The sequence below is a fragment of the Strix uralensis genome, chromosome 4, assembly GCF_047716275.1.
Source record: "Strix uralensis isolate ZFMK-TIS-50842 chromosome 4, bStrUra1, whole genome shotgun sequence".
In the NCBI taxonomy this organism is placed as follows: domain Eukaryota; kingdom Metazoa; phylum Chordata; class Aves; order Strigiformes; family Strigidae; genus Strix; species Strix uralensis.
The window spans coordinates 82,634,395-82,649,384 of NC_133975.1; the positions used below are offsets into that span (position 1 = coordinate 82,634,395).

Below are 14,990 nucleotides of genomic sequence, written 5' to 3' on the forward strand. Positions count from 1 at the left end.
CCCTTTTTTATTTCATAGGTAGATTACATTTTACTGTTCTGTCGAGTATTTTTTAGCAAATTCCTTAAATAAATTCTTCAGTCTTTTTGCTTCCCTTTGCAGTGTTTGAGGTGGAGTTGATATATTACTTTTTGGGCTGAATATGAAATATTTTTAAACTTGAAAATATCTACTTGTGTTAAGGAATTATTTTCATTGTAATCTGTTTGAGACTGAGCAATATGTAATCAAGAAGAATGTCTTACTATATGATTTAATTATTAAACTATATGTTTAGAAATGTTTGTTCTGCTGTGGATGCAGACCAAAATAATTGGTTAAGTTCAAACTTCGTTTGAAATATTAATCCATTTTTTTATCTCAACTTTGAATTTTTCTTGTGTACTTGTTCTGAAGCAGCTGACTCCTTCAAAGATGAATGCAAGTAGCCTTATATACAAGAAAATTATTTTAGCTGTAAAAGATGTCTTTGTAAGTGAGATGTGGGAAACAAAAATTGTTTCAGGGGAGTCAACTAGTTAAGGATTTGAGATAGATTGAATGACTTGAGGGAGAAATCTCTTGAAAATGTAGGTATAGTTGGACATGAAAATGAGTTTGCTGTAGTATCTGACTGTCCATACAATTCAATCTGTGGCAAACACAAAAACATTTATTTCTCAACAAGTGAAAGTGTTTTAAGCTTTACCTTCTGTTTCTGATGGATTGAGAACATAAACGAAGTCAGCTATTGTGGCTGATTAAATAATATTATGGGTTTTTTTACCATAAGCTCTTTGGATTGCTGTTGATACTTCTACAACTGATAAAAACCTAGCAGTTTAATGCATTGATTTATAGAAATACAAAGAATTTGGGAAGCCACTTTTAAGACCTTGAAAGTGAAAGACCAAAGTGAATGGTATTGTATCTTGATGCATGGGGTGTGGAGGGCACAAAGGAAGAAGAAGAGTTTATTCCTATTCCAGCTGAAAAAAATTGTGACGTTTTAGAACCATTGAGCCGATTACAGGAAATAATTTTTCCTTGCTTCTCATGTGAAGAGAGTGAATGTAGAAGGAGGACTAACATGAGCTAGCTTTGGAAGCAGCTCTTGTTGGCTGGTATCACTTCAACAGAGAAAGCTAAAGCATATGTGTGGTCACAACCAATCTGTGTCAATATCCTGTGAAAGCCTTGGATCGGTGATCAAAGCAGGAAGCTAATGCTGCACTGTAGTATAACCTGTGGTTGAACTTTTCAAATTTTGATTTCAAGAGATGATATGTTGCATAAAATTTAATTTCCTCATTCTCCCCTATCCATTTCTTTAAGCAATGCAAATTAAAAATCCTTCCTAAGTTTGCTAGTGTCTCACTACCACTCTGGCATTGTTATTTACTAATTAACTCAGCACTGTTGCCCTTAAACAATTAACCATGTGTTTTAAGTTAAATCTTCTGCACTGAAGAATATTAAATGTATTTTGATTCTGTGAGAGTACCGCTAGTACCTTTAAAGTACTAGACATGCATGACCATTAACTCATTTAGTTATTTCTTAATTTACATTATTAGTGCAAACAATCCTGGTTAGTTTTGTTAATACTGTATGAAAAGCAAACATGGATAGCCTGGCAGTGTTTAACAGAAAAATAGTTTAGTTCGGGGCTTGGACTAAGTTCCAGAATACAGAAGTTAAGGCTGTCTGGTTTTTTTGTGTTGCTGTTTTTCTTTGATGAACGAGTAGATTTGCACATACTTGTTCAGAAGCAGATGTTATTTCTGGTTTCATAGCTAACCTGTTGTGATAAATTTATTTACTGTTATATTTACAACAGTGTAATTGTTGCCCATGTTGCTTTTGCTAATTGTTGTGGGGTTTTTTTAATACCATACATACAGTTTTTCTAGATCGTTTGAAATTCTCATGCTGTCCTCCAAACAGCTTCTTAGTGTCATCTGGAATTTTATTACTGCACCTTCTATGCCAGGTCATTAATGAGATTATTGACTGGTATTAGGAGCAGGGCAGACCCCATTACTATGTCCTCCCAGTTTGACAGTGAGCTATTGATAACTGCTCTTGGAATATGGATTTCCAGCTTGGGTACTCCCACATTATTGTAACCTAATCTCATCTCCATTTCTCTACTTTGCTTATAAGAATGTCATGGGAGACTGAGACAGTCTCAGAGGTCTTTCTCAAAAGTGAAGCAACACCTTGCCTCTTTTTCTTTCACTGTCCACTATTGCAGTTACCTTTTGAAAAGAAAATTAGATTTGCTTTTTGTGATTGATTTTTTTTTTAAACCATTTTTAACCAAGTTACGGTCACTAGTATAGAGTTACGTACTGTTTTTCATGCCTTTCCCTCTACTGCTTTGTGTGTGTTCCTTTTTCATGTGCTTATGGGTTGGGTTTTTTTTGTGCATTTGATTAGTTTTGTTGAAAAAGGAGATGCTAGAAGACCATAAACTTACAAAAAGCATTAGTAAGCTCCAAATATGCTGTTCCAGATTGTTCCATCATAGAATGGGGACTAATTTATGAAAGTCAGTCTTGTGATATAACACACATCAGTGACAGCTATTGTAAGGCTGGTGTGATAGTATCTGAATTCATATCTCAGCCAGGTGGGGCAAGTTATGATCCTTTATCTTCTCAGGAGACAAGAACAACTTAATTTTGGGTCCAGAAATGCTGTTTTGTCAAGTAAACTATATTATAAGACTCATTAGCATCACATTGTTTGGACAATTTTTCTTTAAATCAAGTTTCATATTTAACATCTTTTTAAATTGTGACAGTATTAAACAATGTCTGCTATAATGTTGTCTTGGGCTTCTAAGAGTGTACTGGTGTTATCAAGTGGGAATCTGACATATATAAACACTTAGTGAGATTGGGGGATAGTGGGTTTGGCCAAGATTCTTCAGGAGTGTCCTTGGAGGGGACAGTTTGAGAAGCAGGAGAATGCTAAAAAGACATAATGATTTCATTATGAATAGGATACCGAGATTAAGAACTAAATTATAACTTAAGTGATAATCGTGGGTCTAAAATGTCTCAAACCATAGACTGTAATAAACAAAGAGCTCTGAAAGTAGCCCTCTGTCTTCTCAATTTTCATACATTTTCTAATTCTTTTCCTCTAAGTCATCTCTATGCTAATGACTGAAATTGGTCCTGGATGTTTTTGATACATATCAATGTTTTTGATACATACAGTCAGCCTATGGAAACTGACAGTGCCAACTTTGAACTAGAGTAAGCCTGTGCTAAACCAAGGTTTCTGCTGGCTGCAGGACATTCTCAAAATCTATTTGAAGCTATCATAGAGCTGTTATGTACTGTTCTTCAGATTTTGTGAGTTGTTCTTAAAAGGAATAAAGAAAACCTTGGCTACAAGCGTGCAATATTTAACCAGATTTCTTGAGTTTTGATGCCATGACTTCTTAATTAGACAGTGGCATTAAAACATAGCTAATGCATCTGATTAACACTATTGAAATATTTAAAATTAAAGGAATGGTTGCAATAAGTAAAAGCAAAATTAAATCATTTAATACATTGATCTCATCAGACAGATCCTCAGATAGTCATATCATATGCCCGTGTACCTCAGTCCTTTACTATTTAACTTTTCCTCCTTTCCAGTACATATTTTGAGTGAAATAACAACTTTCAAAACATACACAGCTAAAAGCCATCCAGGCTAAAGTTTTCAGCTGTGAATTCTTAAAGGCCTATGCAAAACATTTATTAAAAAAAAAAAAAATCCATTGGCTTCTGCTAAAGAAATGATACGAAATCCAGTCGTAATCTGTCCTGTAATCACATGTCTTATTCACATACTTTTACTGAAAGAAGTACATCTAGGGAAACTTTTGAGTATCCACAGGAATTACTGGGTCCTCTTTTTTCTAGACTGTTAAACCTGCTCCTGTCTGTGGGTCCTGATATATTTTAGCCAAACAAGCACAAACTGTGCAGAAAATCTTTGTTATGGTAGACAAGTTATATCTGTAACCAAATATAAATAGGCTATTTCATAAAATTTAAAATACTGGTAGTGTTACCTGCACTCATAGATAATTGCTTAGTTTCTGTGACTATTGTGTGGATTACTAAGTTATTGTTGGGTCACGTGTAGTCAGTGTGGATTTTTGTATTCAATGTGAGTTTTTTCTTTCAAGCATGAGATTCTTTAAGTCTTCAAGAAGACTTGAGAATCTGGACTCCATCATTGATGAACTTCATGGGCAATAAACCTTAAGGTGGGCACTGGGAAAATTCTGTTTACCTAATAATACATCAGGTTTGTATGTTTGGAAAAGGTTATTAATAGTTGTAATGTTCTATAAAGGAAAAAAAAAATATTCTCTGCAAGTGTTAGAACAGATGATGCTTTGTCTCCTACGGATTTGCTTCTTGCAGTTGATTGACTCATTTGTCAAAAAAGCTGTAAGCCTGAAATTAAGAATTTCTCAGTGATGGGACATTTGTTATGATGCCCCCTCTGTGTAGCTTCTGTGGACACTACTAAAAGGTGAACTTACGCTGCACTTACTGGGCCCCTCAAGACACACTCATATAATGGCTCTACTTGCCTGCTTATTGTTTTTTAAACTTGTAGGAACTTAGTTATCTTTATAACCTTCTGTAAAATTTGACTAAAATTGACCTAGAAACTTAAAATATTTTTGGAGGAAATGGAGGTTGCTGTAGATAGGCCAACGAGCACACAGGATTGAATACGACTGATTGAAAGGCATGTTAAGCAACACGTTTAAACCTTGGTACTAGAGGCAAGAAACTCTAAAGTTCCAAGCTGCTGGAAGATTCAGAAACTGGAGGATGACAAATTTCATGACTTCCTTTAAAATACATATTTAAAAAAAAAGAGTTGAAGCTCTGCAAAATGGCAACTCATGCTTATTGAAACAGGCTGCCTAACATCAGCATGCCGAAGACATCCTGTAACCTGATAAGCTTTTCTACAAATGCTTTGCATTGTTTTAGACTTTCTCATCTAATAGATGGGAGTTTCAAAAGTTAAAAGGAATAAAGTTGCTGCCAAACTGGCAACATTACCTTTGTATAGGAGAAATTTCATGTCGTATTTGTAGCAAGGTCAAAGATGGTTGGACTGGATGATCTTCAAGGTCTTTTCCAACCTAGATGATTCTGTGACAATGTCCAAGAGCAATGACTAGCAAAATTCAGAAGCAGCTACATAGTAATTCAGATTTTTAACCATAAACTGTATATCTGGTGTAGCAACACTTTAAACATGTTTAGGATGCAGATCTTTGGTTTTCATGAAAGATTTGTTTTTCTGTAAAATTGTGCCAAGATCCATAATGGGAAAATACTTGTCTGAGTAAAAAAAATAATAATTCTAAATTCAGTCAGGTCCATGTATGGTAATCTGTGGGAATTGCAGTAGTTAAAAATACAGAGATCTGGGTGTATGGATCAGAATGTTCCCTCTAATATCTGTGGTCTACTTCTTTTATACCCAGCCATAATTGTATTGAAAATGAAACAAATACTTTTAATATCTGTCCAAACTTTTTGTGTAGCTGTTGAAATAATAAACTTCAAGTAAATTATGGATTAATTTGCTGAAGTCCAAAGGAGAATGACCATAGGTCTAGAAAATGGGACCAGTGATATAAAGGTGAAGGTTTTAGGTTGTTTACTTTGGAGAAAAGAGGAACAAGGACAGAAACGTGAAGTGCTTTAGCAGTGGCAGTTGTAATGCTTTTAGCCTGCTGGGGATTTTGGCTGGCGCTTTGTCCATGGAATCACAGAACAGCCCAGGCTGAAGGGACCTTGCAAGATCATCTGGTCCAACATTTTGTGGGAAAGGAAGCCTAGATGAGATTATCTAGCACCTTGTCCAATCCCATCTTGAAAACCTCCAGTGATGGGGACTCTACCAGGTCCTTGGGGAGGTTGTTCCAGTGAACAATAATTCTCACTGTAAAGAATTTCTTTCTTAAAACGAGATGAATTCTGCTGTATGCTTAGTTCCTGTTCCAGTGTGCTGCTGTGCAGGAGTGGTTAGAAAGCTCTGGTGGGAATGGATCTCGCTGTCCTTGAGGTAAAAACTGCTCCTACACGTTGATAGGTGTAAAAAGGGGTGACTGCTGCTTGTATTCAGCCTGAATAGGAAAGAAATGGGCTCCAGTGGCAGCAAAAGCAGCCTAAATGTTAGAAAGACCTTCTAGGGGTATGAAGAGATGAACACTAGAAATTCATAGGGTCTCCAGCCTTGAAAATTTTAAAAGAACAAGGCAGAGACACATCCTTCAAGAATACCTGATTATAATTGTCTGTGAATGGAAAAGTGGACAAGGTGACCTTTCAAAGTTTCATCTAGAACTTTTAATGATTTCTATGATTTTTCAGTTAATGTAAAAAAAAAAATGGAAGAAAGGAACGCAGTTATATATACAACTTTTTTCCTCTTTCTCTGTCAAATTAACCTGAACTACATATTACATAGTGTATACATACGGTCAATAATTACCACTGCATACTTTTATATATATTCTCAGTAAAAGTAAAATAATTTTGTGTAGATAGATATAATCCAGGTATTGACTATCAGGGTTTAAAGTGCCTTAAAGGTGCATTTTTTTATGCAATAAAGTATTGACTTAACAAAATCTACTTATTGATCAATAATGAATCATCTACTAACTGTGATTATCATGTATTTCGTTACTAAATATCTGCATTTTTTATAATTTTCTTTGCTTAATTGTAAATCACTGAAGATTTTAATATATTTTTTAAACCAGGAAATAGTTCTATTGAAATATAATCTCTTAGAACTTCAACAGGATGAGTAGACATTGACAAAATTTATTTCTTCATTAATTCAATTTAGAATTTTAATGGAAAGCTGCTGAAGTATTTCTTTACAAGTTGGGAGGATTTCAGGCAATATCTTGAGGCAATTTCTTAGTTCTGTGAGAAATAACACACATATAGCAGATGGAGGGAAATTCATGGGTACTTAGAAATTATACTTTCTCACAGTCATGAAAATTATTACATTGAAGTGTGAAAAATGAAATCTGAATTAATTTAATATATTAGTATATATTTTTTGAATGCCATTTAAGTCCCCTAACAGAGGAAATAAAGTGTGGCAGTATGAATAAAAACCTAGACTGCTAATATGCATTTTTATTATTCTGTTTGACAGGTTATATATAGGCTTAATATTGCTTAATGTGATTGTCAAATAATTTAGTTTGAAAATCTGGTATCTTATAAATGTTTTAATATGTTTAGGGAATCTGTGTCACTGTTTCTAGACACCTTTGCAGATCATATAACTCTGCGTCAAAAAGCATCTGTCTATTATTTTCCAAACAAAAGAAAAGAATAACATTTCATTACATTAAAGAAACAAAGTGTCTTGTATAGATTTTTTTTACGTGTGGTGGCAAACATGAAAATAAATTACCAGTGTTAAACTGACATTCTGTTGATATTACTTGTTTGTAAAAAAATCTTTTTAGTGAAGTTTCCTTAGGAATGATTGTTTCCATATGGTAGAGGGCAATTTTTGTTAGAGAACAATTGTATTTTAATTATATGCAGATTTTTATAAGCATTTTAATAAGAATCCTGATATGGCAAATTTTGTCTTTAATTTTGTAAAAAAACATATATACCACTATAAATACTGTGTGTTTGATTCATGTTGATATTCACCACGAGCATCTCCATCGGTTGTAATGAAATCAAAAACGTGGCAGAAGGAGTGAAGTATTGCTTATCATAAGGAAGTCTGTCTCCACCCTCTAGAACTGGTGAATTCCAACAGAGGAATTTCTGAAACTAATTTCCAACACAATTTTTCAGCACAGTTGTGCTAAAGCAAGAGCTTCAACAAATCATACAGATGTTTTCGTTTTTCCATGAAATCATATAAACAAAAGAAATGTGGGACAATTTTACCATACAGTACATGTGCTGTATGTGTAAAATTTCAGAAGGGATTCAGTAGAATTAGCAAAAGTATGAAGGCAACCAAAATGGTTAGTTAGAAGGGAAGACCTCCAGAGGGAATGAATCTAAATTGACTAGAATCCTTTTCCTTGCAAAAAGAGACCACTGAGGAAGAATGTGACAATATAGATTTATGGTAGCCAGAAAGTCATATAGAAGAGTGAATAAGGAATTAATATTTAGTGTGTTTCACAATATGGGTACTAGAACCATCCACTGGAACTATTAGGAAGCAGTTTTAGACTAGCCAAAGGAAAAACTTCTGTAGATGAAACTACAGTGTGGAACCCATGATTAATGATTTTTAAAATTAGAAGTACAGGTTAGTTCTAGGCCATTTAACTGTAAGAAGCTGAGAGAATACCCATGGAAAGACTGTATTTGCCCCGTGTTAGTCTTCCAGTGCTTGTCACTGTTCCAGGTGACATACTAAGTGGTCCTTCAATCTGGTCCCTCATGGCTGGTCCTGCATCTTCATTTGTGTGAAACCACAAGTAACTCCTTCCTGCAACCCTCAAAAAACAAGAAAAAAAGTGCATTAATTAATCTTTTTAAGGTTCTCAGGTGTCCAAAAAGTTCCATTATTAATGGAGTTACACATGCTGAGTCAGCGTCTGCTATCTCCATGTCAGTCTATGCATGTGATGTGTATACATTAAGAAAAAAGGAGAAGACCCCACAAATAGAGTTGAGAAGGACTGTTAAGGACTGCAGTTACCGAATACATGAAGCTTGTAAACTTGATAAAAATTTAATATTTTCTTATCAGGTTTATTTGCTGGTTTTAGTAAAAACTGTTGGCCTTTAACTAATGTCATTTTCATCCATCTAAAGCCATTGAAAACTGGCACTAAATACTACCCAGTTAGAACGGCCCGGTGTGTCTGTTTGCACTCCCTTTTCCCATGTGTAAGTGCTAGCACATGGTCAGGATAAGAAAATCAGATAATAAAGAAGCTCATTCTGTAAAAATGTATCATTGTGGTGACAGTGAAAAACTTTCGGAAAACTCATTTCTGGAGTAATAACGTTTCGTGAAAAGTTTCTAATAGTCAAACTAACAGAAGTTACTGATAATTTTGAAGTTTCCAGGCAGCATGTTGTTTCTGTGTAATCTAATGGAAACAATGTGTGTTCTAGAAAGCCAAATGTTTTCTGATCTTGAAATAAACTAATGAATAGCTGTACAGATAGATAGATAAATAAAAACATCAGTAACATATGTAATGAGCTTATATTTTAAGTATTCAGAATCATGGTATGGTTTCGTATTGGTGGTGCATGCTGCTATCGAATTAAGAACCTACTGTCTCTGCTTTTTCTTTGTTAGTTTCTGTGATGATAAAAACTACAGAAAGTTCAGCGTTACTTTCTCTTTTACCCACATTTATCCTTGCTACATTCTTATTCTTTCACTCATCGAATTAAATAGTTTAAAATTCCTTTTTATCATGTCCTTGTCAAGCATTTGGTACAGAAGCCTGTTTTTACCCTGCCTAGTTAATTAAGGCCACTGTAAACAAAAAGACGTACAATTCAAAGCCAAGCAGTGTTTCACACAAGGATGGAGGTGATAATAGCTTAATTCCTGCTTGATCTTTCCTGTCTTTGCCCTGGCTACTTCGGATTGACCTTGTCCGCAATCTGATGACCTCCCCGTTGCACTCAGCCATTTGGAAAGCTGCTCATGCCGTGGCTGGCCCTGAGGGGCTATCTGGGAGACCACTGAGCCATTGACCCATGGCAAGACTGGGTTTCAGATCTGATCTACTGAGCTTCTGACGTAGCTCCATACTGCACCCACTGTAGACAAAGCCAGGAGGGCAGTCTGATTTTTTTTTTTTTTCCGACTTCTTAAGTGGCATGCAGTTTGCACTTGCTGTATGGAAGACCAATTTTACACCACTCATTTGCTATGAAATACACTTCCTGAAGCAATTACACGTATTGATCCTTTCTTTACAAAGGAAGTAAATTCTCTAATTTAGCGGCTCAATTTTTCTAAATCCATCAAATTGCCAGGTTTATTGGGTGTATTTAAGTCTCAACATCAAGTTCCACAAAAAAAAAAAGCACTTTTAAAATACATTAAGCACAGAAATAGATATGTTATGCCTTAATAGGCTTTTTCTATTAAGTGTTATGCAAGGACTTTGCAGACATTTATAAAAGTGTGTAAATAAGGTTCTAATCACATTAATTTAGATATGTTTATGGATATCCTAGTGTATATTTTACAAAATAAATGACAATTTACAAAGTTGCATGTCTGTTTGCAAAACAGGGAAACGCTCCACTGATCCGTGGTTTTAAGGTTATGGGCTTGGTTATGGTTTTAAGCTTAATTTTAAGCTTCATTTTTCTTCCTAGCATATGGTGTTTGATTCTGCACTAAATGTACCATTTTCTGCTTTAAAAAAAAAAAAAAATTGTTTAGCCATTAGTATTACTTTGTTTTTCTCATAAGACTTGGAAATGACAATTCCTCTGCTGTATGTGCTTGCATTTTTTCCTCAACTATGTTTAAGGTAGCAGGCTCTGTCTGCAGAAGTGCAAGGGTGGGCCAGCCATGGAGGTGTTAAATGCCACGTTCCAGTCCTGTCCAGCACAGGCCTACAGAGCACACTTGTTTAAAGCCCTGATGATTCTGACAAGGAATTTAGGGCATACACAGACCTTGTAACTGTGTGAAATTCCTTCCTTTTTTTTTCCTCATGTTTCTCATAATTGAGTTAAGGACCTTTCCATGAAAGAAAAATACTGACTTGATTCAGCTTTGTGTGGGTTTTTTTTTTCAAAAAAGTGGTATAACTCGAGGTATTTTAGAATTAAAAAAAAAAATATTTCTAGGCATTGACAGATCTTAGATCAGAGCCTAAACATTAAGTTCTTAGACCCTTTATGTTAGAGAGAATAAGAATATAACTGGGTTTTACACCTTTGTAATGAATATATATGGTGCTACTTTCACCCAAACTATGGACTGCCATTTGTGCATTAGCACTCTGAAATGTGGATTGTATTAAAATGTAAAAGAAGCTGTTTTCCCCAACTTCTTAATGTCCTTGGTTGTCTGTTGCTTTACAGTAATGATAATATTTACAAATATTATTTGTATACGTGATGTTCATTAGTTTTAAAAGTTTCTTTGTGCATAATATGCAATCAAAACCAATGTTCAGACTTTTTTGCTTCATAGCCTCTTGTGTCTTAGTTCTTTGTTGTGTTAAGAACATGGTAAGAATTTATCATATCTAAAGGCTTAAATTTTAGAAAGTATGAAAGAGGGAATTTCCTCTTTGTAGTGGGGCGGGGGATGTCTGTGGGAGGATTTCGTATATTCTCTTTGCCTAATGCCATTCTAATAATTATTTTTTTAACAGGACAGAGTGCATCCCCCGACAGAATTTATAACATGGCATTGTTTTTCATTTATCTACAGGAATTGATTCCTGAATTCTATTACCTCCCAGAGATATTTGTCAACAGCAACAATTACAATCTGGGAGTGATGGATGATGGAACAGTTGTGTCTGATGTTGAACTTCCGCCATGGGCCAAAACCCCAGAAGAATTTGTTCGCATAAACAGACTGGTAAGATGGCTATCTTCTATTGTCTGTCAAGTAATATTTGTCTTGCAAGATTTTTCTGAAATAGTTTGGATATTTGCATGCAATATGTAGCTATTTATAGTTTACATAGTACTGTGGCTGAAATAATCTGAACAAATGTTAGATTTACAAGTTTAGGAAGAAAAAAGGCATATAGTATTGCTCATTCTTTAGAACTGCTCAGAAGAGTTTGAGCGTGGTCTAAACATGTGGGAGATCTTATCCCATTCGTATGTCAGCTCTTGTGGTTCTAAAGAGCTAATAAAATCATCACTTTACTTGAAAAAGCTTGTTTAATCATAGAAATATTTGTCACTGATTACTTAAATATAATCCTAGGGGTTTTTAATTTTAGTATCCATTTAACTCCAAAGATCACTGAAAGAAAGTGGCATTTTAAATCTTCTGCCACCTCTTCCATTTCTTCCATTAAACTGATATTTTTGAGACCGTTTTTTACAGGAAAATAAAACTGGATTCTCCTTTACCTGCTTCATTCCCCAAACCTGTATTACTATTCTCTTCCATGTCTTGGAAAATCCTGTTGTTAGCGGTGCCTGTCTTCCCTGTGCCCTCTGGGCAGCGTAGTGAATTACAGAATAGCTGTTCCACTATCATTGCTGGTATTTCAGCACATTCTCAAATGTAATAACATTAGGCTCTTCTCAAAATGAAAGGATTCTGCATCAGTGGCACTCTAAAATAAATAAATTAGAGAAGCTTTTTCAATGAACCTTGAAAAATGAGGCAGCAGTTTTCATGCAGTAGTCAGCTAACTGGGAAATAGTGAATTACAGCATGGAAACTCTCAAAAACTTTTCAGATGCCAGGCTTGGACTTGATAATGTCCTGATATTCCAAAATTAGAAAATGGGAACTGAAAGTTCTGTTGTTGGTAGAACGTCAGACCTCATATTCATAGAATTGCAGAAGTCATGTCAGAAGAAATCTGTGACTTCTAAGTCACAGTGTAAGTTACCAGAATGCTTCACTTTTGCTGGTGACATGATACCATTGTCTTCAGAAATGTTATTTGGCTTAGATTTCTGCAGGCAGTTGTAGGGTGCGCCATAATAAGCCCAAATTATGTTAGGTGAATTTAGTGGTTTGTTTCATACAGAAGTATGTGCAGATTTTATTTAAACGAGGTATGAAATACACTAACATTTAGCAGGACTACTTGGCAAACCATATTCAAATGCAACTTTTGATCTTACAGTTGTGCTGATAGGTAATAGGTTAGGGAGGCAGCCTGACACCTTTTTGAGCTTGGCGTGCGTTGGTGATTCAGGACAACCTGAGAAATGAAAAGCTGTGTTCTTAAGCAGACTTGCCAAAGGCAGCCTGTGGCCTTGATCTCTTACGACTGTGGTATTTCAGCTTTTGCATAAAATAGAGTTCTCATTCTATAAGTTACACATCTGGCTTTCCCCACTGTGAAGTTATTCTCCATCTCCTGCTTCCTCCTTTTCTAAGATTTTAGCTCTTTAATTTTCTTTTCCTCATTTCTAACCTTGGTGCCAGGTTTTTCTCACCCTCACCTCTGCACGCTCTGACATACCCTTCTCTCATCCTTCCATCATTTCCCAAAGCCTTTGCTACTAGCGCCTGCCTTTCTTGCAGCTCCCTTTGATATCTCTCGTTTGTGCTATATTCTCAGGATGAAGGGTTCATCAGCAGGAAGCAGCTGCTTTTCGATTCTTACTGGTAAACAAAATGTAAAATCCCTGTAAAGTCTTCTCTTAGAGAGTAATGATCTCATTCCATATTCCAAATGTATTTTTCTTTTTACGTACAATCTACAATACGCACATATTTGTCTTGTTAAATCCTGAAAAAAAGCAGTTCAGAACAATCTAGAATGAGAAGTGCTTGTTATGTATCCAAAACTTTCAAGTAAAAGTAATTTGAAAATAGCAGTATATTGGTATATTTGAATGATGAAGATTAAAATTACTTTGTAATTTCCTTAATTTAACTCAGTATTTCATATGAAACTGAAATACCATATTTATTATCTAAATATAATGACTGTTTCCTTCTCATGTACTTTTTTCCCCCGAGTAATTATTCATTAGTGATTGTGACTTTTGAAACTATTTTAATCGAAAAGACTTTGCTAGTAATCTGCTAGGCTTCATCACTTGAAAGTAGACCTTGAAGGACCACTTGTCAAATGGCATATTGAAAGAACGTGCAAAAGTTGCCATAATTTAGAGTTTTCAAAACAAAGAACTTTTACGGGAACATGCAGTTTTCAATTACTGCATAATTGGACAGAACAGATTTTTTTTGGAAGGCTTAAGTTAATTACAAAAGTAAGAAATAATTGACCACGTGACAGTATATTAAAGTGTCTCAGCCGTCATCCTGTTTGGTGACACTGTAGGTCCCTGATACCACTGCTATAACTCAGATACCAAGTTTTGGTCAGCCTGGTAGCATTGAATTTAAACCTCTGTACCAAGGAATGGTGTTAACTGCTTTTGTGTGACATAGTTAACCTTATCGTGGTGGTGGTGGTGGCCCCATTAGTGCTGGCATGGATGATGCCCTCTGTAGTCTGCTGGCTTTGCGGTGGAATAAAACTGAGACAAATATGAGACAATAATAAAATAAATATCAGATCAAAGTGAGACAACGTGCAAATATTAAATTGCTTTTTCTTGTTCATACTTAGTGGATTGGATACCATCAGCATCAAATCAGCATCGTTTTCGTTTTAAGTAGAATTGGTGTCTTTAGGAAGAATGCTTTAAAGCTCAGTTCCTCACAAATACTGTCAAGAAAAGCTTGCTCTAGTGTAGCATGGGCTGATTCAGTCAGTTAATATTTCCTTACTGCTTCCTGGTTCAGACAAAATAGTGATTACAGTATTTTAAGTGCTCATTTTGTAAGCTATCACACACAGATATTTTTTCCCTTTGCATTTCAGTTTGCCTCTTTAAGTCCACAGATCTTATACAATGATTTGAGCTCATGAAATGCATACTACTTTGATCTGTGACCTTTTTGTGGTGCTAATCGGGTTCCTGATATCATTATACCTTGCTCATTAATCATATTTCCTGCAGCCCGTCAGCCAGCCAGACAGCCCAAGCCCCTGTTTGCAGCCTTGTGTTGGCAGGTTTCTGCTTTTCCAGATTATTACAGTGTGATACTTTGGCTTCTCATAACCAGACCCACATCAAGCTGTGTGCTACAATTAAAGTCAGATGGTCCTCAGGTTGAACAGGGATATACTGTTGCAGCTGTCTGTCTTTCTGGAACAGAGTAGCACGGGGAACAGATGATACGTAGGACAGGGCATAATAACAGCTTGTACAGTACTGGGTCAATAGCAGGGGTTCAGAACATTAATT

General features: G+C 35.4%; 1 protein-coding gene across 9 annotated transcripts in view; it reads left to right on the forward strand.

The window, feature by feature from the left end:
* LRBA (LPS responsive beige-like anchor protein) overlaps positions 1 to 14,990 on the forward strand; it is a 424,097-nt gene that overhangs the window by 315,050 nt on the left and 94,057 nt on the right. For all 9 annotated transcript variants that reach the window (XM_074867473.1, XM_074867476.1, XM_074867474.1 and 6 more), the window contains one exon: positions 11,458 to 11,610. In XM_074867473.1, coding sequence (XP_074723574.1) covers positions 11,458 to 11,610 — 153 coding nt within the window. The remainder of the gene's footprint in view (positions 1 to 11,457; positions 11,611 to 14,990) is intronic.